Raw genomic sequence first — 25,904 nt, 5'->3', positions numbered from 1 at the left:
TGAAAGTTTCTTAAGCAGAGTTGAGACTCTATATAGATTACTTTAAGCAGGAAGACAAGATGTTTTTGGAGGGACTATCTTAAGCTCAAAATTGTTTCGTTAATTGTTACTCACCACTCCGTCAGCAACTTATCTCCACAGAAAAACAGGATCACTGAAGGTCAGAGCATTTGATTTCAGCACAGGAGGAAACAGATTTACATCTTTTGGCAAAGCTCAGTGCTCAGCTACACTAAGGCAAGTCAATCAAGTGGGCATGCAGCAGTGATAAGCAAGTAGTGAAATAGGATAGATGCTTCTGGATAAATCTGATTTTTTTAAAAAAATCAGAAAGCAGCACTTGAATATGTACAAGGTTCACATTATACATAAGAGTACAAAAAAATCATCCACCTTGACTTAGAACTGCAGAGAACAATGTTTGAACCAGAATGCATCAGTATAAGTAACTCAGTATGACTAGATGATTTTTTTTTATAGGCACTGAATTCATACTAGTTAAATCAGGTAACGTACAGTCTTAGGGTCTCAATTCCTACAAGTCAGTTGTGCAAACATAGCCAAATGTTTAACTGGTCATGTGCATGCACCATAGCTGAAGCTGATTTGTGTACATTAGTTATAAAACTGTTCAAATTGTAGGCCTATTAAAAAAACCAAAACACTCCCCCCCCCGGCAAAAAAAAACACCCACTGAATGTCCACAGGATCAAGACTAATTAGATATTATTTGCTTTAAATATAGGAAGGACTGGAGAACACAGTAACATTTCCTCCACTCAAATGGGTACAGAAACATGACAGAAAAATTCTGCTCCCATCTAGAACATGAGTCACCAAATACTCAGGGGCGGAATTTTGACATGCATACCTCCAACAATTCCATCATATCCAAACTTTTCCATCCTTTCCTCTCCGGTTTCAAAGATTTGACACAGCTCAAAGCAATGTTCATGCGGGGGGGAAGTGTTAAAATAAGTAACTGGCCCACATCCATGCAGTCACTTACACATTCTTTGTAGTTTCATGATTTACTGGTTTTCACCTTTGTCATGACCATTTATTGCAGGTCTGTATTGTGTTTTGATGTAGTTCTCAGATTTTGATAGATCTGCTCGGGCCTCCAAATAGTTTCCTTGCTTGTAAAATATGCCAGAGAGAAAAGTCTCCATTCTCTCTCTGATAATTGCTCCAGCTGGCCACTGTTATAAGATACTGTATGTTTTTACATTTCATATATATATATATATTAATTTAAAAATTCTAGTTCTTCTGTTTTAAAATTAATCATCTTAAAATTTGATATAAAACAATTTTCATCAAGACGAGAGACAATGGAAGTTAATACAGCACCTCTGTTATAGAAATCAATGTTATTTTATTCCAACTGCACAGAATTGATAGAGGCATTAAAAGAATTTAAGAATACCTTTATTTAGCATGCCAAAAACCATTAACAAAAATTCTATAAACATAAGCAAAATGTTTAAATACCATAATTTAATGTAAACCAGATCTTTAAAAAATATTTAATACTGTAATCAAATAGGTTATTTACACGCAGTGAAGATGGAACTACTCCCCACAGGTGTCCAAAATTAAACAATCTCTAAATCATCTGATTTCCATAATTTCTTAAAGAAGTCACCCATCTCCATGTTGGTCATTAGTAAACAAATCATTTTAGTTCTGTACAAGATTCACCTCTCAGTGTTACAGTCAAAGCAGGGAGTGCAATAACCTGAATTTTCTGGCAGTCAATCAAGACAGTACTGCATGTTCTTACTTGTAAAACATTCAGAGAGGTAAGGCTGTAAATCTTACCATCACATTTATTGCGGGACAATGTAATTACAATGGAAGAAAAAAGTAGAAGCTATATTTTGAAAAAATAAGCTTTATAAGAACCACTACAAGACAAACTGTCATTTTAATCAGATCAGAAAGGCCAAGCATAAAATAAAAGTTATATAACTTGTTACATTTAATCGAACCCTTAACTTCCAAAGCTAAAAAAATAATTTTTGTAATTTGGAATCATTCCAGTAAACGAGAAAAAGCACTTATTGTCTTAGTAGAGGAAAGAACATTTTAAATGACTGCTTTATGCAAAGTTTTTTTTGTTTAGCCATGTAAATTGCATTCACTGAGATTTTTGGCCAGTGAATTTAAAATTGTGCTTGTGTGGAGTCTTCAATCAAAGGCATAGTTCTCAAAGTTGTCATCATGGATCACTGCGAACATTTGATCTCTCTATTTCAAAGGACAAGCATTATTTCTTTATTGCAAATAATATCTGCATGATGTTGCAACATATTTTAGTTCAGGAACATTAGATAGTTAAAATAGGGGTTTGGCTGGCTCAAGAGACTGGTAGTGGAATACTGAACATTACAACTTTCAGTCACTGGCATAAATCCAGAGCAGACTGGAAATGACCAGAGGTTATCTGACAACTGCTTAATGGCCTATGTGAAATGAGTGATCACCATGCATTTCGTAGGGGAAAGAAAGCCACATAAAAGACACTATTGCAACTGGCAGCCTGTTGGCAGGCTCAGAAGAGACTTATTTCTGTTGGCATGAAGAGTAACTATGATCATCCCCTTCTAGGCGGTTTCTGCATGTCAGTGATGAGGCACATTGGTTTGGTACTGTGTGCCCAGAGGCAGTGCATTAATTGTTCTGCAGGGCAGAGGGAACTTTAATTTCTGGAGCTGACAATCTAGTACTTTTCACAAGAACTAAATTCACTTAAAGGAAAAAAAATGGATGTTCCGGAAACAAGATATCATCATAAACAGGACTAGCTGTTCCCCTCTATTCGACATTGGTGAGGCCTCATCTGGAGTTGTGTGTTCAGTTTTGGGCCCCACACTACAAGAAGGATGTGGAAAAACTGGAAAATGTCCAGCAGAGGGCAACAAAAATGATTATGGGACTGGAACACATGACTTATGAGGAGAGGCTGAGGGAACTGGGATTGTTTAGTCTGCGGAAGAGAAGACTGAGGGGGGATTTGATAGCTGCTTTCAACTACCTGAAAGGGGGTTCCAAAGAGGATGGATCTAGACTATTCTCAGTGGTAGCAGATGACAGAACAAGGAGTAATGGTCTCAAGTTGCAGTGGGGGAGGTTTAGGTTGGATATTAGGAAAAACTTTTTCACTAGGAGGAGGGTGATGAAACACTGGAATGCGTTACCCAGGGAGGTGGTGGAATCTCCTTCCTTAGAAGTTTTTAAGATCAGGCTTGACAAAGCCCTGGCTGGGATGATTTAGTTGGGGGTTGGTCCTGTTTTGAGCAAGGGGTTGGACTAGATGACCTCCTCCTGAGGTCCCTTCCATCCCTGATATTCTATGATTCTATGACTAGTTGGAGGGAAGGATGGAGAACAGAGGGGATAAGAACATTAGGCTATCGTTCTTCCAACTGCAAAATTCACTTAATTACTGCCCTCTGTACAAGTACAGCTGATGTGTTCCAAAATATCTTAGTCTCATTTACTGCAATCCCTTAAGTATCGTATTTAAACTGGGTGAATATGCTATGTTGATGTTTGTTCACACATAGAAATACTTTTCACAGCCTTCCAAGGCCCAAGTATAGGATACAATGTGTGACAAAGACCCAAAATGAAAGAAAATATTCATGCAAGAAACTTAAAATGCTGTAGGACATGGCCCTTTGGTTTAAATAACTTTCTCACTAGTGTTAGTTTCTGATGTAAATAATTTTCAACACTAAAAGCAAGGTGACATCAAATTTGTGTGGAACGTAGGCAACATTCAGACTAAAATAAATGACAACCCTCAAAACGGAGGGACATTTGAGAGGTATGCACAGAAGACCACATTTGTACCTGCTTCATGCTCTCAGTATGGATTCCCCATCTTTAAAACTGGCATGGGAACACATGCAGAGGGAACAAAACAGGGCAGAGGTACACAGTGAGAGTCCATTAAATTATATAAACGGTAGTAAGCTGCAATAAAGTGCTACAAAATTCTCTTATTAGTAATTTTTAAAAGTTGCTCATATTTTTCCTGCTTTACTTAATACTGGTGACAACAGGAGGTATTGCAAAAGCATTCGCTGAGCTGGAGTTTACAATCTCTTCATACTGTGGGGGTGGATCTAATTGAGGCTCCATTTCATTTCTTATGCTGGTTTCGGCAGTGGCTTCCTCGTATGAAGGAGGAGGGTCACCGTTTGACAGCCTTGTTGATATTGAGTCTGAACGTCCATCTGGAGAGCCCAAATATCCTGGAGACAGCCCACTGCCTTCATACATTTCTTCCTGTGGGGAATGAACAATGCTGAGCGGCTGGGGAAGAGGACTTCTACCATCAGCCACAGCATTATCACCAATGGCTTCACGGGCTCCCCTATGCATGTATACAGACTGTCTACGGATTTTCTTTTTAAACAGGCATCTCCATGTGAGAAATATGACAAGGAGGATAACAAAAAGGCCAATGATTAATGGAAATGCGAGGTAAAATGAATACCAATTATGTCCTGTGTTACTTTCTCCCTGGAGTCCATTTGGGTAGCCTTTCCAGAACTCCCTCTAAAACAGCAAGACAGAATAAATCAGAAGCTATTAAAAATAAAATATTTTAACTGGTCTATTTTCAACAACAAAATTGAAGCGAAGTGTTTTGGCTTTCAATAAATGACCACCTAGATCTTTCATTGGTGCAGATATTGTATAAAAAGTTTCCTGACTTCTTTCTGGAGTCATCTCTGAGTTTGAGTTTTTTTAAGCCACCTAACTCCTCACAACATTTCTGTATCAGCACTTAATAGTCACAAACCTAAATTAGAGATAGGAATGGATTAGAAAAATAATCTGAATTGATTTTAGATAATTTGTGAATGCAAAAACTCAAAGTCAGATCTATTTTTGGAATTAAAGATTATTATAATATTATAAAATTACTTTGACAGAGAAACATTGTCAGAATGATTGACTATTTTGACCCAGCATAACTATGCTGTACGATCATCCTAAAACTCAGACTTCTCCACCCTCTGGATTATAAAATAATAGCTGTCAGCTATTTATAGCTAAACACAGCTTTTGCAATATATGGATAACCATACGACATATACTCAAAATAGTCCAGAAAACTTGTTCTCAGGTAAAGATAGATGAATCAACACAGTCATGGAAATATGAATGAGGGGGAGAAATTAAAAATGAAATGACATCAGTACTTTAAGATAATTTTAAAATATTAACAACAACAAATTACAATAGCTATTGCAAAAGCATCAAGAAGCCCCGGTCGGGATCAGGGTCTCATTGTTTTAGGTGCTAAACAAGGATAATATAGGAAAATATGCCTCCTGTCCTAGAGAGCTTTTCCACTCCCTCTATCTTATGAAGTAGCACAGGTATTATGCTTAGTTAATATAGACCAAATGTAAAATACAGATAAAGTTATGTAAACCTCATCCCTTTGTTTCAGACAAATAAGGTTAGTAAACATCAATTATATTCTGTGCTTGGAGAAAACAAAATCCTCTAATAATAATAATAATAAAGGTATCTACATGTTACATAAAAAAGTCCTGGGCTCAGTATAAAATATGAAGTGATATTTTTAATATACATAACACTTCACATAAATTACATCACTCTATACATTCTTAAACCTAGCACTAAAAAAACCAAACACACAAGCAAGAGACTTAGGGTTTTATTTAGGCAAAGTATTAAAAGTGCAAAAAAAGCCATCTTAACTGATCTTTTCAAAGGTAAACTCTACACTTGGACATTTATCTTATTAGCACAATACAATTCCACCATTCTCACAAGGGAATAGTTTTATGACCACATGCATCAGTAACTAACAATGCAACAATCATTTCTGTCCTCAGGAAAAAGTCTATCATTCACATACATAAAACAAGCTAGGGTTCCCTCTAAATATAATCTCTGAAAATCTAGTTAAGACTAGATTACAAAATAAAGAGATTCTTGGACAGTTGTGGGGAGGGTGTTAAAAAAACCACAGATGTATCAAAGAGGCAACTACTAGCTTAGTCCACATTTTTAAGCAATAGGGTTATACACACCTCTTCCCCCAATATTTAATATGATCCAGAAGTGGGTTTTTTTTTAAATCATGTTCATTCCTTTGCCTTTTCAACACTGCAGAATTTGACACGTTCCCACAATTCCAAGATTTCAACATCTTAATTAGGTCTGTAAAGCATCTATATTTCATAAGATGTGGTCCAATATCATCTAAGTAAAGCCATATAGCATGGATTTCAAATGAGGGAAATAAATCTTAACATACCAAATGCATTTTTTAAAATTAAAGTTACTTGAAAAAAATCACATCTATACCACAGTAAAATGCAGACCCCATACAAAACAACTCTGTTGAAATCTCTGGAGATTCTGGAAGGCATTGTCAGTGGGACACTTGGGAAAGCGGAAGAGCATTACTGTAGGAAAGGGATAGGTTAGCTGGGTGGGATCATATCTGGAACAAAGCTGATGAGGAAGTAGACAGGGACTGCAAAGGGATAGCTGAACAAAGAGCCTCATTCTTGGCACACAATACCTTTTCTGACAAAAGTGCTGGTTTCAGAAAAGGTTTCTCCTCCTCCAACTCCTTCTCTTTGTTTTGTGTTCCTTAATCAGAAAGCCATTATCTTTAAAAAGCAAGTTAATAAGCATGAATACTTAAAGTACTATGCTGAAAGCAGATTATGAAAATGGCAAGGTAGAGCTCCATGTTTACTGCAATCCAGTGACTCCCACTTCATGCATGCTCAGTTTACAAAATTCTTCTAACTTCACTAGCGAAATCAACCTGTGCTCTGAAAGTCAAGCTGGGTTCTTTCCTTTCTTACACAGCACCACTAGGAATAAAATTTCTGCTGGCCAAATAACAATAACGCCGTTGTGTACTTCCCCCGTGCCCTCAATCTGTTTCAGGGGGGCATGGATCAGCATTCACATCACATTCCCAGTCAGTACCTGGCGCAGGCCGAAGAAGCTAATGATCCAACCAGCACGTTATGCATATGCTAAGAAGAATCTGGTTCAGATACAACTGACTAGAACTTTAGCTGGAACTAAGTCAATCATTCACTAGGAAGACCATCGTTGTTATTATTTATTTGTATTAGAACCCAGCTTTGTCTCTGATCATTCTGCTGCCTAAGTGGTAAAAGCCTATTTTGGCACTAGAGACAGGAAGTCTGACTCTGAAACCACAGAGCAGATGTGTTGAGTAAGAAGCTGCCATTTTTAGGTAACCACTTTGCAGAACACAGCAGCACTTTAGGTGAATATAAATTAGGTTTTTTGGAGTTATTTATTTTAAAATGTTAGATGCTGTAGAAACAGATGCTTTCCAGTATAAGGATATAGCGTTAATAGATCTTATTGCCACTTATAAGCATGTTAATAGTTTTCAAGTATTTTTTCACCTCTAAGATGTGCCTGCTACAGGAGCTGTTTTTGTGGCGCTCCAGAATGCTGGGAAGCCAATATATCTCCTGTTTATTCCCTCAAATGGAGAAGCAGCAGCAAAGCTAGTTCCTCTTCATCCTCCCCAGAGAGGCAGGCAGTTGGCTTGGGGTGCAAGAGGATGAGGATATCTATGGGGTTTCTGTCCAACTGGAGAGGTGTGTGGAGAGCTTCAGCTAACTTAAGAGTTTAAGCTGCTTTAAGGACATATGGTGATTTATCATCTGTTTTAGCCTATGGACACTCTAAATTATCTTAAAGCTTAAAAAGAGTCTGTCAAGGTTCCTTCCCCACTCTGAACTCTAGAGTACAGATGTGGGGACCCGCATGAAAGGCCCCCTAAGCTTATTCTTACCAGTTTAGGTTAAAAACTTCCCCAAAGTACAAACTTTGCCTTGTCCTTGAACCATATGCTGCCACCACCAAACAAAGAACGTTTTAAACAAAGAACAGGGGAAGAGCCCACTTGGAGACGCCTTCCCTCAAAATATCCCCCCAAGCCCTACACCCCCTTTCCTGGGGAAGGCTTGATAAGAATCCTCACCAATTTGTACAGGTGAACAAAAATCCAAACCCTTGGATCTTAAGAGCAATGAAAAAAATCAATCCGGTTCTTAAAAAGAAGAATTTTAATTAAAGAAAAGGTAAAAGAATCACCTCTGTAAAATCAGGATGGTAAATACCTTACAGGGTAATCAGATTCAAAACATAGAGAATCCCTCTAGGCAAAACCTTAAGTTACAAAAGACACAAAAACAGGAATATACATTCCCTCCAGCACAGCTTATTTTACCAGCCATTAAACAAAAGAAGATCTAACGCATTTTCTAGCTAGATTACTTATAGATTACTTACTAACTTTACAGAAGTTGTAAGGCTGCATTCCTGATCTGTTCCTGGCAAAAGCATCACACAGACAGACCAAACCCTTTGTTCCCCCCCCTCCAGATTTGAAAGAATCTTGTCCCCTTATTGGCCATTTTGGGTCAGGTGCCAGCGGGGTTACCTTAGCTTCTTAACTCTTTAAAGGTGAAAGGGTTTTGCCTCTGGCCAGGAGAGATTTTATAGCACTGTATACAGAAAGGTGGCTACCCTTCCCTTTATATTTATGACAGAGTCCCTCAAAGCTAAAGCTCTTCAGCTCTGTGAAACCGAAATTCTGTGCATAAATGAAATATTTCAAAACTCAAGAATACTTAAAATTTCCAATTTGTAAAAAAATTTCCTTAAGTAAATTATTTGTACCTTTCTTCCCTGGTATTGCCAATTCAATTGCTTGCCAGCAAAATTTTTTTTAGGTAGCCTACATCTCAGAGGGAAACGTCCATGTTTTTCCTTGGAGGTTTCCTTTCCAAAAACCATAGTGAGCAGGCTTGAACATCCTTAGTGCTAAGCTCCAAGAAGATTTCATCTCAACAAGATACAAGTTTAAGATTATGGGCTTCACACAGGGTGAAGTTATTTGGGCTTGTTAGATAAGAGGTCTGACTAGATCATCATAATAGTCCTTTCTGGCCTTAAATCTATTAATTGAGGTTTGTTATAGGGAGGATTTTACCAAAAATTTTAGAAACATCTGACTCCATTGCTGATGAGTTTCTTGCTATTCACCTCTTGAATAGCGATACAGAAGGATTGTACGTTACAGAAATTGAAGTCTTTAGATCTGCTTTTGTTTCACAAGACAGCAATGCTTTAACATACAAGTGGAGACAAGGATCACTAATCAAGAAGAAAAAAAAATTAAAAATACCACTAACTAGTTCTCATGCAGCACTTTTCATCTCTAGATCTCAAAGCAAAAAGAAGGTAAGTATCATTGTCCCCATTTTACTGATAGGGAAATGGTGGCACAGAGGGGTGGAATGACTTGCTCAAGTCAGAAGATCACTTCAATTGGAGGAAAATGCGAAAAGCCAAAAACAGGGAGGCATCTAAGTGATATTTTTAGAGCCCACGGGTTATCGTGAATTGCTAGAAAAGCAGGAGAAATAAAAACAAAATATTTGTAGACTTGGCACAGCTAAGAAAAAAGTTAAAAGAATAGTTTAAAAGCTGGAAAACATTAGTAATTGCTACTTGCAACACAAGCCCATCTTAAGAAATTTTCTTTTAATACACGTAATAATTTAATTGGTGTGATTTAGAAAGGATACATTCAGCAACCATTTGTTCTCAATCACTGCAGCATTCATGGCTCTGAAACACTAGGATTACTTTCACACTCCTAAAAGGATAGCAAATGTTATGCTAGTTAGGCCACAGAATCAGATAACTGTGATGGAAAAGACCAATTTTGGATACTTCTGCCAACGCAAGCTTGTTCTGTGCAATTCCTATTGCCTAGAAAAGTCTAATTTTAAGTGTCTCAAGGGATGGGAACTGCATAATTCATAGATAAAGTTGTGTCTAAGATTGGACGTTTGACTAGTCCAAAAATAATTGGTCAATTCACCAGTCAAATATTGTCAAAGATAGTCAAATATTTTAAAGCACTAATTTATTCACACAATAACAATGCTAACAAAAAAGAGTAAGACTTCATGGTCTCCAATAGGCTTAGTCTTAGACAGACACTTACGCCTAATTACAAAAATCAGGTTACTTAGCAATTATTTTAACTCAGAAAAATGGAAACACCAATGAAATGAAGTTCTAAAAATGAAAGAATTATCTTTTTTAGTAGTGTTAGGTTAGCATTGAAATGTGAATGTTAAAGTTACAAAAGAAAAAAAAAACAAAACAGAAATAAAACAAGCCCATAGCAACTATAAAAGAAAAAAATAAGTCATTTCTAAATGTACTTATGCTAGGCAGGCAGCAAGCCAACTCATCAACCAGCTTAATGGCTGTGCATCTTGTCTCTTTGTTTTGGGGGAGGAGGTTCAATGACTGTGAAGCTTCCTCCCCCTCCCCAACTCTCCTCTGAGTTAATTTCTGAATGTTTGTCTAGTCAGTGTAGACTGTAAACTCTTCAGGACAGGGACCATGTCTTAAACTTGTTTAGTGTCTTATGAAAACTGCCAAGTATATTGATGGCCTGGTATACAAAGACAGTTTATTCTAGAAGATTCCAGCCAACCAAGATGCTCAGCTTTCAATTAGTTCAATTTTTTTCCCCCAACAGGTTGCATTAGCATGCAGTAAAATGAGCGATCAAGACATTTAAGTAGGCTTGCTAACAGATGGCACCATAATGCATCAAAAATGAGGCTGGGGTCAAACAGGCAATCAACTGACATTATTTGACTGGTCAACCAACTGGCTTGTCCAGCCTACTTGTGACCAATTGGTAGATTTAAATTAGAAGTATCTGAAAGAATGAGGTTTTAATACTTCACTATCAATAAAACTGTCACTCACAGAGCAGGCCCTCTGTACATTAAATGGACGCTGACACAATGAGCTGTTGACTCTCCATGTCAATGTTAAAACCATTAATAAAGTAGTGCTGAGAACTTCCATCTTAAGGCGCTACTGCATTTTGGCAGCATACCAGCCACAAATCACTGCCAGTCAATGCTTTGATTTTTATAAAGGCAAAATCAGAAGATCCCAATCAGAAAAGCATTCTGTATTCAATACCTGGAGCACGTGAACAAAATGATAGCGTGAGTAAGCACTTCAGTCATTTGGTTTTTTTAAAAATTTTCCTCAATCTGCGATTATAGAAGAACTATATATTGAAGTTCAACATACTGTATTATACATAGATCTTTGTTGTCTTAGATATTTACACAGTGTTAATGATTAGTCTGAAAGCTAATATGAAAGGCCACATTTGATACTGAGAAATACTATTTTGGGTAGATGCTTTCAATCACTGATTATATAGAACTCAGCCATGCAGCTAACATTGCTTTCTGCAAAACTTAAAGAATTTAAATGTTCAAAGTTTTCCACAATTAAAGATTTTAAATCCTCGGGAATGTAGCAATTCAGCTGCATGCGACAAAATTTCAATCAAAATACCTGAAATTAATGGAAATAAAATGAATTACAATGCTGCAATCATGCCATGACATTGTGCATTATTCTGTAATTATGTCTCAAAATGTCCTTGAGCCTAAGAATTTTTAAGCCACACAAAGCTTTGATGTTTCTACAGGCCAGAGGTGTTGATAATCGATTATGCCTAAAATGGCCTGAGCAGTCTCATTCATAGATCAACTTTAAGTTTTGTCTGTACTTGCTTTTTCCTCCTAGTTACCAGAAAACATTTTCAGCATATCATAATGTAAACAGTCTCTTCTGTTCATTTATAACCCCATTAAAAGACTGAGGTACATCAATGTTAAAGCCCTCTCCGGCTATACATGTTTAAGATAAACGATAAAGCTGCTATTGTAAGATAGTGCAGATCAGCCTTTTAAATGCACCAGAAGTAGATCAAGGCACCACAACACTTGCATTATAGAACTCCACTGTGCACACAAGACCACAGCAGAAGGAACTCTAACAAGCCTATGCTGCGACTATAGTAGCCAAGAGATCCTACTTCTTCCCATCAAAGTAGGGACTGTAAATTGCTTTATCAGTATGGATTGCCACCACTCAACTCCAGGACAAAGTAACCATTCGCTGCATGGAACAGGCTTTCTTCAATTCAATAAGACAGGCTCAATCAGTTTATTAAGTCAAAAGGCAAGACAGAACACGAAAAGAAATCATACATTACTCTCTCTAGGAAGCAGTCTCACAGCGTTACACATCGCACCATAGAGCTGCTTCAATATATGCTTTCAAGCCCACTTATATTTACGCCAGACTTGTTTATGATTGATAGAAACACTCCACAAATTCCACTTTATCACCACAGACTTTACACTTCTTCTCTTATCTAGCTCCATAAGTTTTACAAGACATAAAGGAGTCTGTACAAACCAGACTCAGCACAGATAATCCATACCTAGTAGACTGTATATTTTGCAAGTCTCAGCAGGACATACACCTTGTTTTTCCTGACATACAAAGAATAGGGATTGCAACAGTTTAACTACAAATGAATTTCCACAATAAAGCTTAGTATGAGTAGAAACCATTTTGGGGAATACAGTTCATAGTTTTTCAACCTCTGAAGACAAAGCATTTGAGAATATAGGATATACCCTACTTGTTTACTACTAACTACTTGTCCACACTACTGCTTAAGTTGATGTAACTTACATCACTCAAGGGTAAGAAAAAGCCTGAGTGATGCAGGTTACATTGACCTAAGCACTGTCTACACCAGCAGTAAGTTGGCAGGAGATGCTCTCCTGCTGACATAGCTTCTGCCTCTAGTTGAAGTGGAGTAATTATGCTGATGGAGAGTGCTCTCTCGTCGGCATAGCACGTCTTCATCAGATGCGCTACAGCAGCGCCAATGAAGCGTGGTAGTGTAGACTAGCCCTTAGTTGCACACCATACCTTACCCACTCAAACACGTTGTTAGAGGAAAAAGTAATTTACATTTCTGGTTAATAAATCTGTTTGCAAGAGCCAATTTCACAATCCTTATTACAATTTCACCCCTTTACGGGAAAACTGCAGCATCAGCATTATATATAACTAGAGCTTCACAAGCATTAGTTTTCCACTTCATCTTTGGTACAGCCATAAAGCATTATGGGACTTGGGATCAGTTTGCTCAATACTGAGAAGATAACCTGACATTCCTCCCTCTCAAAATCTGGCCCAGACACAAGAGGTCCCGGAAGCACTGAAGGAAATTCCTACCTGTTTTGCCAAAAAGATTCTATGAGAGATTGAAAATACCACTAAAATGAAACCAGAGCAACTAGGAGGCAAAGTGCTTTTAATCAGACTGTATAAAACTGAATTATAAAGGTGTTTTTAAACACACACACACACACACACAAAAAAGAGAGTTAGAAAGAATTATTTTTGTTAAAGACGCAACCTCCTGCCCCTTCATTTAGTGGCTAAATAAGAAAATTCCCATTCCAGTCCTGCATTTTTCCAAGGAGACCACCAAGAATGGTATGTTTAAGATAAAATAAGTAGCTAGAAAAATGTGCAGAAAAAACTAAAACACAGTTAGGATTCCTTTATAAACTGCACAGACAAAAGGTGATCAGAAAAGGTGATGAGGAATTAAGGCCTTTAATACCGGGCTGTATGATTTCCTACAAATGCATATGACAGAAGGATAACGTTTTAAAATATGGGCCAGAAAACTAAATAGTGGTTGTTATCCACTCCACTATAAAATGTCAACTTCCCTGTTAACCTTATATTCTATCCCAAAAAATTCTTCCCACTTTCATCCATTTCTATAGGGAACTCAAGGGCTGTATCTTTCCTACCTTGATGTATTCCGAAAATACTGTACTTCAAACATTACAGTAGCCAACATACCATGGTCAGAGACTGCGCACACTGTTTTTGTTGCATGCATCTTATATTAAGATTCTGGGCCAACTGCTTTGTAAGTGACAGCTGCAAGTCATACTCCCTTCTAACAGGTTTTAATCAAAGATGTCATCTAATCATAGAAATGTAGGCTGGAAGGGACCTCCAGGTGGGTGTCTGTATGCCCTGAACAGTAACAGTCATTCTGGCATATACCAGACCTCTATTTACAGACTTTCACCCTGATCCTGCAAAGAATTATGCATGAGCAGCTCCTGCTCCAGCACAGAACCTCATTCAAATTAATGGGGCTCTGCCCATGTGCAAGGCACTGCAGGATCAGGGCCTTATTCTTTCAAGGTTTTACATAGGTGGTGCTTAACAAGTACTCTGTTGGTGTGCAGCTGCTAGTTTCAGGAAAGCTACTTCAATTCTGCTTGTTTTTAGAATAAGTTTGTCTTTACTGGGTACTCTGCATTTCAACTGCTCTCTCTCATGGCTTTAAATGCATGATTTAAATAAGATGTTTGTGGCATGCACACTCATTCTCTTCCCCTCCATAGGAGGATGTTCAATACCCTAAAGAGTGTGGAGCAGCTTACTAGTTTTGTCACAATGCATTTAGTAAAAATGAATAAGCTAAGAAATTTAGTGCAATGTAGGAAAGCTGGAGGCCACTAAGCACACACTTAAGCTTGCATTAAGTAATTCAATTTAAAAAAAAAAAAAAAAAAAAAAAAAAAAAAAGACACCCAACTTACTGTCTTCTCATCGTTTTCAAAAGCTTCTCTTGCTTCCTCATAGGTACAGATTTCTTCGCTGCACTCGCGCTCTATGTTCCCTTGCTTTATCTCTTCCAAAAATCCATTGGCTCTTGGGTATCTTTTTAACACAGAGTTGGCTTTGTTTTCTGTAAGGAACACTGAAAAGATGAAGAGAACACAAAGACCACCTCTAAAAATATTGTATGGATATATTCCCAAAAGTTCAGAATAAAACTGCCCAAAAGAAAATAATTTGTTGTCTGGAGAGAGATTTTTCAAAGCATTCTCTTTACTTAAAAATATATATATATATAGGCTTCTCCAAGTGTTACTGGCTATTAAAAATACTTTTGCATAGACTTCTGAGCATTATACGTATTATGCCAAAAGATTGTTTAAGTGCAACCACAGGCCCTCACTCAGCACAGCATCCCTATTCAGAACACTTAAGCTCATGTTTAACTTAAACTCTGAAGTCAGTGGGACTTAAGCACATGTATAAGCACCATCCTGATTAAAGATGAATTTAAGAACCCACTTAAATGCTTCCTTTCAGGGCTACAGGGAGAAAATGGTACATGGCTGTGAACTCCCCCTCCAAAAAGTACTTATGACTACGTGGGGGCATCATATCTGAAATTCTCACAGGCATTATAAATAATATGTTTCTGCATAATACCTAGTGAGAATCACACTCCAGAATGGCTGATCAAATTGAAGGTCTACACATTCTCTTATGCAACATTGAACTTCGCAAGCTACCATGGCATTAAAGAAACTCCAACCGTACCTATAACATTTAAGTTACATTTTAGTTTGTTCAACTTGAGCACTGTACTTCTTTCCTAGTAAATCTTTAGGTTCTGGGGTAGCAAAAAATGTGTGTAATTTCCTTTTAAAATAATTCAATATGTGAATATTAAACCCCAAGATACCAAAAAGACAGAATGAAATCGCACATGAATCAAATATTTACACACAAAAATAAACCAGTTAGATGCAAGATAGGAATTTACATGTGCAAATGCACAATTAGCAAGCAATCTCAGTAACCGTGTGCACAAGTTAAAATAAATTGGACATGAGATCCTGATTGATTTTAAGCACAAATACAAGATCCAGCTTTTTCTGCTGACTTTCCCTACTGTTCTACACCACATGCTAACAGCAAAATAGAGTTTACAAAAACCATTATCCAGCTGAAGTGTGTGACACTGCAAGTTTCACTTTTCTATCACTCCAAAAAAACAATAGTGTGGAAAACCAGAGAACAGGAAAGAAAAGACAACAATCATTCATTAGGAATTTGCCAAATGAAAATAAATGTTGCTTCCCTAAATTCCAGAAGGATCAAGATTTCTTAAAAGTTCAACTTACAGTCATTGGAAAAAGTTTACAGGGTCTTTATTGGAGGTCAAAATCCTTAAACATTTCTATCATGATTTTTTATCTTTCAGCTAGGGCTGTTGATTAATCACAATTAACTCATGATTAAAAAAAATTAATCACGATTAATCGCAGTTTTAATCACACTGTTAAACAATAGAATACCAATTGAAACGTATTGAGTATTTTTGGATGTTTTTCTACATTTTCAAATATATTGATTTCAATTACAACACAATACAAAGGGTACAGTGTTCACTTTATATTATTTTTTATTACCAATATGTGCACTGTAAAAATGAAAAGAAATAGTATTTTTCAATTCACCTTATACAAGTACTGTAGTGCAATCTCTTTATCGTGAAAATGCAACTTACAAATGTAGGGTTGTTTTTTTTGGTATATAACTGCACTCAAACACAAAATAATGTAAAACTTTAGAACAACAAGACCATTCATGTCTATGCTGATGACACTCATTAAAAAAAAAAATGCATTAATTAAATCTATGACTGAACTCCTTGGGAGAGAATTGTATGTCTCCTGCTCTGTGTTTTACCAGCATTCTGCCATATATTTTGTGTTATGGCTCTCTCGGATGACAACGCAGCACATGTTCATTTTAAGAACACTTTCACTGCAGATTTGACAAAATGCAAAGAAGGTACCAATGTGAGATTTCAAAAGATAGCTACAGCACTCGACCCAAGATTTAAGATTCTGAAATGCCTTCCAAAATCAGAGGGACGAGGTATGGAGCATTCTTTCAGAAGTCTTAAAAGAGCAACACTCTGATGTGGAAACTACAGAACCCGAACCACCAAAAAAGAAAATCAACCTTCTGTTGGTGGTATATGACTCAGATGATGAAAATGAAGGTGCACCAGTCCGCACTGCTTTGGATTGTTATCAAGCAGAAAAATCATCATCAGCATGGACTAGGGTGACCAGACAGCAAGTGTGAAAAATTGGGATGGGGGTGGGAGGTAATAGGAGCCTATATAAGAAAAAGACCCAAAAATAGGGACATCTGGTCACCCTAACATGGACGCAGGTCCTCTGGAATGGTGGGCGAAGCATGAAGAGACATATGAATCTTTACTGCAGCTGGCATGGAAATATCTTGCAATGCCGACTACAACAGTGCCATGTGAACGCCTGTTATCACTTTCAGGTGACATTGTAAACAGAAGCAGGCAGCATTATCTCCTGCAAATGTAAACAAAGTTGTTTGTTTGAGTGATTGGCTGAAAAGAAGTAGGACTGAATGGACTTGTTGGCTTTCTAAAGTTTTACATTTTATTTTTGAGTGCAGTTTTTTTTTAAACACAATTCTACATTTGTAAGTTTAATTTTCATGATAAAGAGATCGCACTACAGTACTTGTATTAGGTGAATTGAAAAATACTATTTATTTTGTTTTTTACAGTGCAAATATTTGTAATAAAAAATATAAACTGAACACTGTACCCTTTGTATTGTGTTGTAATTGAAATCAATATATTTGAAAATGTAGAAAACATCCAAAAATATTTAAATAAATGGTATTTTATTATTGTTTAATAGTGCAATTAGTTGCGATACATTTGCACGTTAATCGCAATTAATTATTTTAATCACTTGACAGCCTTGAAAGGCATTGTGCTTAAATAGTTTACCTATTTTAGCCATTCTTTTGGGTGCCCAATTCAAGATATCTTAAAAGACCATTTTGTAGAGTCTGAGTGCTCTGCGTATCAAGTCCATTTACAGAAGTCCAACACCCCAAACTGTTGCACTTAAAAATCAGTCTCTTGAAAATTTTGGGTCCATCAGAATGGTTACAGTATTAAACCAAGACTATGGAAAAAACAAACTGTTTTCTTCATTTGTATTGTTTGCTCCCCATTTTCGTATTCCATAAAAAAACGTTAGCTGTAGAAGATAACGAAGAAAAACAAACAAGAGGTAAATGGACACAGCCAACTAGTTTTCAACTTGTTTTTGGGTTCATAATAGAACAAGAGTCTAGGGGTTGGGAAGAGAGGAGTTAATGCTAGAAATCACTAAAACAAATATTTAAGTAAACAAACTCAGTCTGGAATGTATTATACCAAAAGTGTGTATTACCATCCAATAGGTCAACTACACTTAGTATAGTGAGCACATATTTAACTTTAATGGAACTTTCCAAATCCAGATTCCTAGGTAGAAGAACAACTTGCTTATTCAACTTTGGAGAAGGAAGGGGACAAAATAGGTGTCCCATACCCCCAGCTATCTCTCACTTATGTAGCCCAGTTCCTGGCTGAAGTCCCATGATGTGGAAGCTTGATCCGGTCTGTCAGAAAATGGGCACTGCCAGCTCTGAAGGGGATCAGCACCAGCTAGAGCGAATCTGCCATCCCTTGCCTGCTCCTCCAAAACGGAAATCCAGACCCTAGTAAAGCTGGAGTGTTGTTGGAGAAAGAGTGGGAAAGAAATCAGGGGCTACATAATTCAGTAAGGAAGGAACAGGAGCCAGCTGTCCCCTATTTATAAAGGAGGACAGGACAGAAGAGAGAAAGGACTGGAAGTGAAGCTGCTAAGTGGGTGCTAAGCAAGACACAGGAAAGGTAACTACTCAAAAGGGAGATGAAGCATGAAGACAATTTATTTGAAGGGACAGATTCCTGTTCCCTTCCTCCCTCATCTCCCTGAAGCGGTGCTATATTTAACCATTTAAAAAAAAATTTCACAGAATACAGGTGGAGTAAATATAACCTACACTACGTGAGCATGAATCTGTCTCATCTTCTAAGTGGCTAGTCCACGTAAGAGTTTAATAGCACACTACTTCTATCTGCTAATGGAGACACTATTTTCGATCCAGTGGTAGAAGCTTATGCTCATACAGTTATAGGTTCCCAATAAAAACCCCGCTGATGGCCTGAGCAAGTGGTGATTATGCAAACATCTGAAGAGGAGGTAAATTCTGGTTGTTGATTATACAACACATTTTAGTGCCTGTAATCCTGTGTGTCAATTACAGAATTCTCGGATTCTGTTTACTGACATACATGCTAGATGTCTCAAATCGTTCATTTACTCCTGTGGGAATTGTGAACCACTGCGCAATGGAGAATTTTGCAGAAATTAATGTTATGCCTGCAGAATTTCCTTTCCCCCACAGAAACGGGCTGCAATGCTGCTGGCTGCCACTAGGGGATGCTGGACCCAGCAGAGCCCAGCTCGCACACAGAAGACACTGCCGGGGGAAGGAGAGGGAGCTAGAAGGTTCCTGGCAGCTGCAGTTCCCTGCATGCCCTGAGAAAAGGGACAGTGGTGCACATGAAACCACACAAGCCTGGGACCCAGCATCAGGTTGTTTTTCCCTCTGGATCCCTGGGCTCTGAAGGGGAGAGGGGGTACGGGTATCTGGGCAAGGGGGGACCCCACGGCTGGGCTGGGGGTTGGTGGGAGAGGGTGTGGGTATCTGGGCCGGGGGGCCTGCGGCTAGGCTCTGGGGGTGCAGGTATTTTCCATGAAATACTAATCTGTTGATTAGGCCTAGTTTTTAAGTAGTGGTTTAATATTTCAGAATGAGCAACTTTCACTTAACTTGTAGCATAAAAATATATCACTTCTGTTTCAAGTGCACCAACAAGAACAGAGATATTAAAATAATTCAATATTCAAGAATGTTGGATTTATGTCTACTTGTAACATGTAGCTTAATTAAAATATTTTGGTTTCTCTTCCCTCCCACTTCACAAGAACCTGTATTTTAGTGATGTAGAAAAGCCCATTAAGAAGCATAAACCAGATGCTTTGTTGGCATGGTAGATATGTAATGATCAGTCCAGCTCACATATTGTCACAGACCATGGCAGGTGTGACAGAATGAAGCAGAGCTAGTCTGATGCAATACAGCCACTCATGTGTTTATTAAAGTCACACGGTTCTGTGACACACTTCAAATCCCTACTTAGAGATCAATATAAGCATAGAAAACACCACACAAAAAAGAAGTGTTCTTGTCAAAGCAATCTCGATGAAAGTTTATTTTTCTCCTGGAGATAGTGATAACTGAGACTCAGTCACCACCCCAAGGCTTGTACAAAGAGATAATGGCACTGTATTCTGGGACCAACTTGCCATATTAGTATTCTGTGGCCACTGTCATATAAACATACAGCTGTGATTTCATACTAGTTTGCAGATAATCTTTTGTGAGATGCCCCAGATATCTTAAGTGACAATGGAGCTGATTACTATTATTATTGCAGAGCTCAAGATAAAGAAAGAACTGTACACTCTAAGCATCACTGTCCAGCAAGTCCAGGATCTCCAACATGAAAAAAGGGGAGATAATTATGTTTGTAGCAGCATGGATGCGTAAAACCAAATATTTTTAACATGAGTGTCAGTCACTGCTCTTTTGGCATCAAGTTAACTGAATTTGGCAGTCTGTAGCTACCACTCAATCAAAATAATTACCATAAGCTGTTCTCTGGTTTACACAAAAATATGGCACTAATATCTCTACCACCAGAAGTCCTGGGAGAGATGCAGTATGAAGGCAACTTGTTTGCTATTCCAGCATCAACAGGTAATTGCAGTCTTGTAAACAACCATATCCTTGCCATGAAGCCTGTGAACACTAGTCATCTAGAAGTATCTCTCTTTTCTAAATAGTTAGAATTATCCCTCCAAGAAAAAAAAAAAAAGCAGAGGACTCTCTCTAGCATCAGGGTCTCATCAAGAACAAACAGAGAGGAAAAGGGAAATGAAAATAAATTGAAACAGTTGGTAGTAATGTAGGAAACAGTGTATCTGTATGCATTTTACTTGCAGACAGAGGACAAGGGAAAATTAAAGTTACATTCCTGGTGTTACTCAGAATATCCACAAAAATGAATAAATGTTATTAAATAAATACATTTATTTTGTTTGAAAAAGTGTTACTATTAAAACATTAGCGGGGTTTCATGTAAGAAGCTACAAAAACATTTTGAAGTCAGTTATTAATTCTCACTGCTATTATTAAATATATATATTTGTAATAAGAGCTCACTCTATAATACTACTGACTTTATTGTCAGTTTTATTTGTGGTCTTTCGACTGCCATGAAAATTAGTGTAATGCCATAAATTTGGCATTATGAATTTTACTCCTACATTCTTAAGTGAAAGTGGGCTGGGAAACAAATATCAAGAAACTGGCAAATGTGACATTCATGCATTATGAAAACCTGGACAGTAAGCAGGATTTGCTTTATGCCCTAATTGAAAGCTTCCCTGCACGTTAAGACCATAGAGCAAGCTCTAAAAGGTCACTACACATGCTAAAAGAATGAAGTTGCACCATAACCAGCATCAACATTCCATGAGTCACATAGCCCAAATTATATCAGTCCAATTTCAGCCCAAACAGATGGTATTACTTTCACCTCCTCACCACTCTGTATGTCTGTGCAGACTTGTCAACAGCAGTAGCACTCTCTGCACAGCATGCTAGGAAATAGTAACTGGAAATATTGATCCCAGTGAAAGGCAGAAATGAGCAGGCATCCAGTTGAATTCCTAGTGGACTTGAGAGGTTTTCATTATTTGCCATATGTTGGAACATTTTTAAATAATGCATATTTTTTACTTTTAATTGTATCAACTTTCACTACTGTATGGTTTCTGGGTTCTGCTCATTATGGAAGTCCCTGTTGTAAATTACAATGTTGTATACATCTAATAATCTCCACTGAAATGGACACTAACAAAAATCTGTTAGGCAGATGGAATTTTTCTAGATCCTCACAAAGCTATGTTTATAAACAAAAACAAGTCCATTTCTTTAATACCTGCTTCTTAAGATTTCTTAAGGCCTAATACCCACATACCCCCACATCTGCGAATGGTGGAAAGGCAGAACCTGTGATTCAAAAGCAGAATCGATGAGTGTAATATAGATGTGGGGAGAGAGTAACTGCTTTTTTTCTTGCTTTGCAGTTTTTTTATGGTCATCTGGAGAGCTGCATTCATATCCCCGGAGAGACCCCCACACCCGCAGCCTTTAAACTTATATACACATATGTTTTACATGTGGACTATGATAGGGAAGTAGGGTGCCACAGGAGTGGAGCTGTAAGAGAGAGGGAGTTTTGAGTGAAGGCATGGGGATGATCAGGGATAATGAGCAGGAGGATGTACGGTTGTGTGGGTGGGAGGAGGGGAACAAAGTGGGGCCTGAGCTACAGGGTTTCAGAGTTGAGGGAAAAAACTCCTCTAGCCATAAGAAGTTCATCAGAATACAGACTCTATCCCCTACACTTCTCTCCCTCTAGCCCACTGCACTCAAGAAGCCAAAGCAGCAATAACACTGGAATTCTTCAAGACAAGGGTCCCTTAGCACAGAGGAACTGAACTCCCCCTCGTCTCCTCTCTGAGCAATCACCTATTTTCTTCCCTTCTCCAGGACACACCCCTGCTGAACCCCACATATCCCAAAAACCAGGTCAATCTCTCCCTCCCACTGACGAATCAGACTGAAAACTGCCTGTGAAAAAATCAGAAATAAAAGCATTGCATTTTTAAATTGGAAACTGCAGCAGTTTACAGATTTGAGCCATTCAGTATGCTAAGCTTGGTGAAACTCAATTAGGTTCTTCTCATGACTTTTGTCTAACCCCACTCCGATTCATCAACATCCTTCTTGAACTGTGAACACGAGAAGGGGAAATAAGAGGAAATAACCCCCTATATGTTTAGTTTTAAAATTTCAGAAAGTGGCTGTGTTCTGAGATCTTACCGGAATACATATGTATGTAAAGTCTGAAGCTTGTGGGGGAATACGCTTGTTTAGCTAGATGAATTCAAGAAGGAGAAAAGGCAGGGCAAGATTTCAAAAAGGGAGGATAAGATGTTTCTCCTGCAAATTCATTTCTTTAGGAAAAACAAAGTTTAATGAAAATGTGATTGTTCCTAGAAGAGTTATTATGCCAAGTTTTGAAATTAAACTCAGCTAAAGTATGCCACAGAGGAAATTTAGCCCTGCTTTCAGTGGAAGTCGCAGTGCAATCTTAGCTATGGAGCCCATATTTCAAAACTCCAAAATTGAACTTGTATATTCAGTATTTATAACTATTACATGTATTCACAAAAAGAAAAGGAGTACTTGTGGCACCTTAGAGACTAACCAATTTATTTGAGCATAAGCTTTAATGAGCTACAGCTCACTTCATCGGATGCATACTGTGGAAAATACAGAAGTTTGTTTTTATACACACAAATCATGAAAAAATGGGTGTTTATCACTACAAAAGGTTTTCTCTCCCCTCACCCCACTCTCCTGTTGGTAATAGCTTATGTAAAGTGATCACTCTCCTTACAATGTGTATGATAATCAAGGTGGGCCATTTCCAGCACAAATCCAGGTTTTTTCTCCCCCCCCCCTCAAACCCACTCTCCTGTTGGTAATAGCTTATCTAAAGTGATCACTCTCCTACCAGCAGGAGAGTGGGGTGGGGGTAGAGAAAACCTTTTGTAGTGATAAATCATGAAAAAATGGGTGTGTGTGTGTGTATAACAAACATCTTCTGTATTCTCCACAGTATGCATCCGATGAAGTGAGCTGTAGCTCACGAAAGCTTAGGCTCAAATAAATTGGTTAGTCTCTAAGGTGCCACAAGTCCTCCTTTTCTTTTTGCGAATACAGACTCACACGGCTGCTGCTCTGATGCGTGTATTCGTATACCGCAAGGTTATACCGGACCACCGATCACCTAGTCTGACTTCCTGTCTAGCACAGGCTATAGAACTTCTCCAAAGTAACTCCTGGCACAGACCTTTTAGAAAAACACCCAGCTTTGTTTTTAAAATTGCCAGTGATAGAGAAGTCACTACAACCCTTGGTAAATTGTTCCAATGGTCAATTACCCTCATTGTTGTAAATTTACAATTTATTTCCAGGCTGAATTTGTCTAGCTACAATTTCCAGACACTGAGTTGAGTTATACCTTCCCCTGATAGGTTGAAGAGCCTATTAGCAAATATTTGTTCCCCATGTAGGTAATCAAATCACCCCTTAACCTTTTCTTTTTTCAGCTAAACAGTCTGTGTTTTTTGAGTCCATCACTATAAGGCATGTTTTCTACTCCTTATATCATTCTTGTGGCTCGTCTGAACCCTCTCCAATTCATCAACATCCTTGAATTGTGAACACCAGAACTGGACATGGTATTCCTGCAGCAGTCGCACCAGTGCCACGTACAGAGGTAAAATAGAGAGGCTATTTTTACTTGACATTCCCCCATTTATGCATCCAAGGGGATCGTATTAGCCCTTTTGGCCACAGTGTCACACTGAGAACTTACGTTCAGCTGATTATCTACCGCACCCACATTTTTTTTTCCCTTAAATCAGAGTCACTGGTTCCCCAGATCAGGTCCCCCCAATCCTGTAAATATGACCTTAATTCTAGATATACACGTTAACTATATTAAAATGCTTATTGTTTGCTTGCACCCAGGTTACCAATCTAGGTCAACCACACCCCCAACGTTTCTGTCATCTGCAAACTTTATCAGTGATGATTTTATGTTTTCCTCCAAGTCATTCTTAAAAAATGATAAATAATGTAGGGCCAAGAATCAGTCCCTGCAGAGCCCCACTAGAAACACATCCACTCGATTATGACTCCATATTTACAGTTATGTGTCATGCTAATTTTGTATCGAGGTTTGTTTTTGTTTTTTTTAAAGAAGTCAAGTCAAACGTCTTACAGAAGTATAGTATGACATCAAAACTATTACCTTTATCCACCAAATTTGTAATCTCATAAAAAAAGATCTCAAGCTGGTTTGACATTATTTATTTTCCACAAACCCACAGTGACTGGCATTAATTATATTACCGTCTTGGGTCCCATACGAGCCACTCCATTATCCTGCCCAGACTCAATGTCAGACTGACAGGCCTATAACTATCTTCCTAGTCACCCTTTTTAAATACTGGCACATTAGCTTTTTTCCAGTCTTCCGGAACTTCCCTGGTATTCCATGACTTATTGAAAACCAAAATTAACAGTCCAGCAAGTTCTAAGCGAGCACTTTAAAAAACTCTTGGATGCAAGTTATCTGGACCTACTGATTTTAAAATGTCGAACTTAGCAGCTGCTGTTTAACATTCTTCTGAGATAATATTGGAACACAGAGTGTCATACTGCAATGACTACATCTGTTTTCCCCCCCAAATACAGGACCGAAATATTTATTGAACACTTCTGCGTTTTCTGAATTACTGTTGATAATTGTACGATTTCCCATCTAGCAATAGACTAAATCCATTGTTGGGATTCTTTTGGATCCTAATATTCTTTTAAAAAAAAAAAAAACCACACACACCTGCTTATTGTCTTAACTGTTCTGGCCACAGATTTCTCCTTGTTTCCCTTTGCTTCTTTTATCAATTTTCTACAAATCCTAGCTTCTGATTTATATTCATTACTATTCACTCTCTTTCTTCCATTTCTTATATATAGTTGTTTATCTTTTATCTGGCTTATCAACCAGTATAGCCTTCCTTCGATTGTGATTTTTTGGGCATCAAGTAAAGTGTTCTTAAACTATTCCCTATTATTTCCTTTTTTCCTGTTTAATTCTTCCTCCCAGCTGATTTGGCTCATAATTGTTTTCAGTTTTGTGAAACTGGGCCTTTTAAAGCACCAGGTGTGGACTTTATTCCATTTGCACTTTTTAAATGTGATCAAGTCAAGATCACTATACCTCAGCTACCACAAATTTTTAGTTCTGTGACCAGTTCCTCTATCTGTCAGGATGAGTCTCTGGCAGAAATAGAATATGTTTATTATTTCTCTTCAGGACCAAGCAGAAGGGAAGCTTCCTTTGAACAAGAACAAATTTTATTAAGACAAAAATCAACATTCCAAAA

At 37.8% G+C, this 25,904-nt stretch overlaps 1 protein-coding gene across 10 annotated transcripts in view; it reads right to left on the bottom strand.

The window, feature by feature from the left end:
* Positions 1-1,413: 1,413 nt before the first annotated feature.
* Positions 1,414-25,904, bottom strand: part of PRRG1 (proline rich and Gla domain 1) — a 46,312-nt gene continuing 21,821 nt past the window's right edge. For 7 of the 10 annotated variants that reach the window (XM_037902165.2, XM_037902160.2, XM_037902115.2 and 4 more), the window contains 2 exons: positions 14,613-14,773; positions 1,414-4,572 (listed from right to left, as the gene is read on the bottom strand). In XM_037902165.2, coding sequence (XP_037758093.1) covers positions 4,051-4,572; positions 14,613-14,773 — 683 coding nt within the window. In that variant the 3' untranslated portion in view covers positions 1,414-4,050. Of the gene's footprint in view, positions 4,573-6,583; positions 6,655-9,055; positions 9,687-14,612; positions 14,774-25,904 lie in introns of those variants that run through there. The other 3 variants (XM_043538030.1, XM_037902172.2, XM_043538029.1) reach the window with 3 other exon arrangements.

Source organism: Chelonia mydas, chromosome 1 (genome assembly GCF_015237465.2).
Source record: "Chelonia mydas isolate rCheMyd1 chromosome 1, rCheMyd1.pri.v2, whole genome shotgun sequence".
Classification (NCBI taxonomy): domain Eukaryota; kingdom Metazoa; phylum Chordata; order Testudines; family Cheloniidae; genus Chelonia; species Chelonia mydas.
This window is presented reverse-complemented; position numbering and strand designations above follow the sequence as displayed.